The following is a 4,848-nucleotide window of genomic DNA, read 5'->3' on the forward strand; positions in this document are numbered from 1 at the left end:
GGCCGAGCCGGAGTGAACAACAACATCTCTTCGGAGTCCTCTGGGAATAGTTTGTTGTTTTTCGCACCCGCACTCGTCCGAGCTAATACCAGTGACTTTTATTTGAGGGAATCTGCAGCAGTTTTACGGAGGAAACGCGATTTTATCGCCAGCTGCTGGCGAGCAGGCCGACGAGGACGGAGTTCGCCAACTTCCTGGTTTGGCACAGGTATGTGTGTCTTTCTTTAGTATCGTGTTTGGTCGCTTTGTCCCTTTGAGTTTTGGATTTATTCCACTGTACATTCACATTTAAAGATATGTCGGCGTACCGTGCACGACCTAACCCGTGGTGTTACGACGAATAACTAAAGAAGCCAAAGGTCAATCCGCCTGTCAAAATGTAGCCGTTTTTTTTTTTTTTTAAATGTTTGGTAAATCCCCGCGATGTGCGGACACTTCTGCGCGTCCTTGTCCGTCACGGAGCGTATGAACGCGGTCCGGCTGTGAAGCCGTGAGTCGCGGCAGCAGGGCACCGTGAGACTCACCGCTCGGTGTTGTCTTTTCAGCCGGGATGTCGGTCACCCCTCGGCGCGTGCGCCTGAAGCCCTGGCTGGTCGCTCAGGTGGACAGCGGGCGATACCCGGATCTGGTGTGGATCGACCGCGAGGCCATGCGCTTCAGGATCCCATGGAAACACGCCACACGACACACACCCCAACACGAGGACGAGGACACCATATTTAAGGTGAAGGCTTTACTTTAGTTGCACCAGATGTCGTGGGAATAAAAAAACAAGTTCACCTAACTGAATGTATGTCGTTCACAGACAGGATGTACCTACTTGTAAATTGTTCACTCACGTTTTTTTAGTCAATATGTTTCATCCCATGTTTAGACGAGGTTTATACTGGTTAAAGATAAACATGTCTCTGGAGCAACATCTGTTATTTTATTTGACTTGCATCTCCCTCTCTTAACATTAGGAAAAGTCACGCAGGTAGGATAAAGGGCATACTGGTTAAGTAGGGAGGCCAACGAGCATTGGGTTGTTATCTGTGTGGCATCAATTAAAGATCTGAGACCGTGATGTTGGGGCATATTGTTCCTATTTTTCTATGATGTTGTTTTCAGTTATTCTTGGACTGTGTATATTCCTTGTATGAGTACATTGCGTTGTCTTTGTCTATGAACACACCAAACTATAAGGGGAAAATGTAATGTTTTGGTGTAACGTTGGTTCGTGAGCATGTTATGGGTTTGTACTCATGCGCTAGTCTTACAGTCTGCTGAGTCTCATACATTTTTCTACATTTATTGCTATAGGTAAATCAAATAATTAATAATATGTTCATAGTCATATCTCATGCACATACATGATGACATCATTGTTCATTATCCTGGATATTTCTTTGGACAGATACCTGACAGTTCATCAGCTACCTTTTTTTTAAAAAGAAAAGAAAGCAGTAGTTGTATGTGGATCATGTGCAGGAATCTGAAATGTTAAAGCGGGGCTGTGATATTGAAACCTGTATGTTGAAATGTTCCTGCAGGCGTGGGCTGTGGAGACCGGGAAGTTTCAAGAGGGAGTTGATGAACCTGATCCTGCAAAGTGGAAAGCTCAACTTAGATGTGCCCTGAACAAAAGCAGAGAATTCAACCTGGTCTTCGATGGCACCAAAGAGGTTCCCATGAATCCTTTGAAGATATATGATGTCTGTGACATCCCACCGCCCCCTATTAACCAAGGTGAATAAGAGCTGCTTCACTATGACAGACTTTCTGTATCCTCTATTACACATTTCTCTAAATTCAGTGGTAATGCGTATCCCACAGCCTCCTCAGACGCTGGTTCTTGGACTCCTCATGAGGACGATGGCGGGGAAGAAGATATGCCAGATACACCAGAGTCTCTCCCCCCATACCCATCCAATGGTGAATGATTTCTCTAAACACACTACGCATATTTCCTGTCTGTACATCAAAACAGCAAAGCGGTAAAGTTTGATATCTGTTAATTCATCTAATTATTTCTTTGCTCTTTCCTCATTTAGGCACCAGTCCCTCTCCTCTTATTATGTGGTCTCCGAGCTCAGAGTCGCAGCCTTCCAGTTGTCCCCCTTCAAATGAGGCCTGCTGGCCCAAAGAGGAATCTGTTAAGATCTGGCCTAAAGAGGAGCCTGTGGATGTGGAGATGCAGCCAACTCCCCTGTTGCCTCCTGCTCCCCTGCCCGATCACGTGATGCAACCCCCTCCTCTACCCGACGCCTTTTTTGCCTCTCCAGAAATGTGGATCAGTTCCCTCCCGAGTAAGAAATTCTTCTAGTATTGTTGAAATCCATTGAACACCAGACATAAACTTAGTTTTTTTCCCGGTTAAGTAGAATAGATTTAGTGCAACAGGCTGATGCAGTGTGCGTACACTGATGTAGCTTTGGGGATATCTACTGTAGAGCAGCTGGGCATTGTAGTTTTGATTATAGTTGTACAACAAACAAGGTTTTAACTGTCTACATTTGTCTCTGCGCCAGTGACCGACCTGGAGGTGCAGTTCCTGTACAGAGGGAAAGAAATGTGTCCCACAGCAAACGTCAGCAACCCGCAGGGCTGCAGATTGTTCTACGGAGACCTCGGCCCCATGGTCAATCAGGAGGAGCTGTTCGGGCCGGTGAACTTGGAGCAGCTACGCTTTCCGACCACAGAGCACATTACCAATGACAAGCAAAGGGTTTTCACTAACCGCCTGCTGGATGTGATGGACAGAGGCCTCATCCTGGAGGTCAGCGGTCACGATATCTACGCAGTGCGTCTCTGCCAGTGCAAAGTGTACTGGTCCGGGCCCTGTGCTCCAAATCCCTCTGCGCCAAATCTTATAGAGCGTCAGAGGAAGATCAAACTCTTTTGCCTGGAGTCTTTTCTCAGTGGTAAATGCAATTCTTATTTTTATTGGAACCATTAGTAAAACAACTTCAGTTATATATAGATTTATGAAGATATATAAATGTAATAATCTCTGAGACAGAATTCTAATAGTAATAACTAATAATTGTTTGTATGGTGTATAGGAGTGATTGCCCACCAGCGCGGCCAGATACCAAGCCCTCCTCACTTTGAAATCAACCTGTGTTTTGGAGAGGAGTGGCCTGATGGGAGACCCAAAGAGAGGAAACTTATCATGGTTCAGGTAAGAATCTTTGTTTGTAACAAAAACTAATGAATCTTAGTGGTCATCACGGGACAACAGAGACAATAGAGGCCAGTAATCAGCTTTACCTCATACCTGGGCATGAACAAACTTTATCTCTGTTTACCTTCACTGAAGGCTTTAATAGAATTACAAAGTTATAGCTATTTTGTAATTTAAAAAAATATAAGTTAAAGCTTTTGTATAATGTAATTGTTTTTCACAAATACTACAGACTACATGTATTATAATATTTTTTTCCCTATTAGCTTATTTTCTCATGTCACAGCTCCTCCTGTTCCTCTGATCCTTCAGGCCTCTTGTAAGGCTTCTTGTAACCTGTTCAACAGCATTTTTTAATCCAATCACGTTTCACTTCACGTTATCTATGTAAGAGTAGCCTGGTTAAAATACATGGAAGAGCCTTTGTGAGACATGTGATTGGTCACAGGGCCGCGTGACCATTAACATGCACTGTGATTGGTCACTGAAGCGTCTCACCTAGAATCTCAGGACTTACTGATGACCCGTTTTCCACAAAGGTTTATGTGCGTCTGGTGAGTGAAATGCTGATAATGTTACTGTTTGTTTTTTTTAAACATTTGCAGTCGTATTTAATCATAAACTAGCACCTGAGGGTGCTGGTGCTTCTATCTGCGTCCTCTCCTAGGAGCAGGGAGAGGTTGTCGCCAGTGCAGCTGTGCTGCAATGTCATGTCTGCACTGTGCAGGGTCAGTGTTGTTGATAGATTTGGACAACATGAATTGTTGTTGACGCGACAGGTTGTGCTCTCCCCTTGCTGTGCATTTCCTCCACTGTGGTGCGCAGCGACCGGCTCTAGATTGGCTTGGAAAGGCTCGGGCCAAAGGTGGCACGCCGGCTCCGGCCGTGTGAGCCCTGGCCCGGACCTCGCCGCTTCCCGGGGCCGTGGACTATGTGCTTGTTGTGAATTATCTCCCCGCTGGGGATGGACGCGCCCCCTGCTCCCCGCGCAACTGTCCACTGGGGCGCACTGTCCCTAGTGCCGGGTCGCGTTGCCGGGGCCCACGTCAGGGGCGTCAATGCTTAAAATATTATTTGCATGTTAATTATCTTTTATAAATACAGTACCACACATTTCTTATTTAAAAACATTGTTTTCCTGCTTATTTGAAGGAAATAGAAGCTGCTTATTTCTTCTTAAGCTGTGACTGTTAACTCTTCTTTCCAACCCAACACAACACTCATATTTCTCTTCTCATACAGAGTATGGTTTATTATCCGTGTGAAGCACAAGACAATTACATGTGCTCTTTTCAGAATCTCTGACTGTCACTCATGCTGGCTCTCTGTCCTACAGATCATTCCAGTGGTGGCCCGCATGTTGAGCGAGATGTTTTCTGGAGACAACACACGGTCCTTCGACAGCGGCAGCGTTCGCCTGCAGATCTCAATTCCAGATATCAAAGACAACATAGTGACCCACCTTAAGCAGCTGTACTGCCTGCTGCAGAACCACCAGGGCCAGGACGGCTGGACGTTGCCCCCCGGCCCGGGCTTGACCATCGTCCAGGCTCTGCAGGGACAGTGAAGCATCGCACACTGAACTAAAATAAAACCTATATAACTTTAGGTTTCACACTGCTACCGGGAGTCACCTATCGTGAGCAAAGAAGTATATCTAATCATATTTAGAAGTGTGCATA

At 45.6% G+C, this 4,848-nt stretch overlaps 1 protein-coding gene across 1 annotated transcript; it reads left to right on the forward strand.

Annotated features, from left to right (window-relative positions):
* irf6 (interferon regulatory factor 6) lies at nucleotides 1-4,789 on the forward strand. The gene is made up of 8 exons (XM_068593979.1): nucleotides 1-208; nucleotides 546-724; nucleotides 1,533-1,728; nucleotides 1,816-1,914; nucleotides 2,034-2,288; nucleotides 2,511-2,903; nucleotides 3,045-3,163; nucleotides 4,503-4,789. Exons 2-8 carry the CDS (start codon nucleotides 551-553, stop codon nucleotides 4,731-4,733), a joined length of 1,467 nt encoding a protein of 488 aa, XP_068450080.1. The 5' UTR covers nucleotides 1-208; nucleotides 546-550; the 3' UTR covers nucleotides 4,734-4,789.
* The last annotated feature ends 59 nt before the right edge of the window (nucleotides 4,790-4,848 follow it).

Source organism: Clinocottus analis, unplaced genomic scaffold (assembly GCF_023055335.1).
Source record: "Clinocottus analis isolate CAN_PGR_092001 unplaced genomic scaffold, fCliAna1.0.p SCAF_3, whole genome shotgun sequence".
Taxonomy (NCBI): Eukaryota; Metazoa; Chordata; class Actinopteri; order Perciformes; family Cottidae; genus Clinocottus; species Clinocottus analis.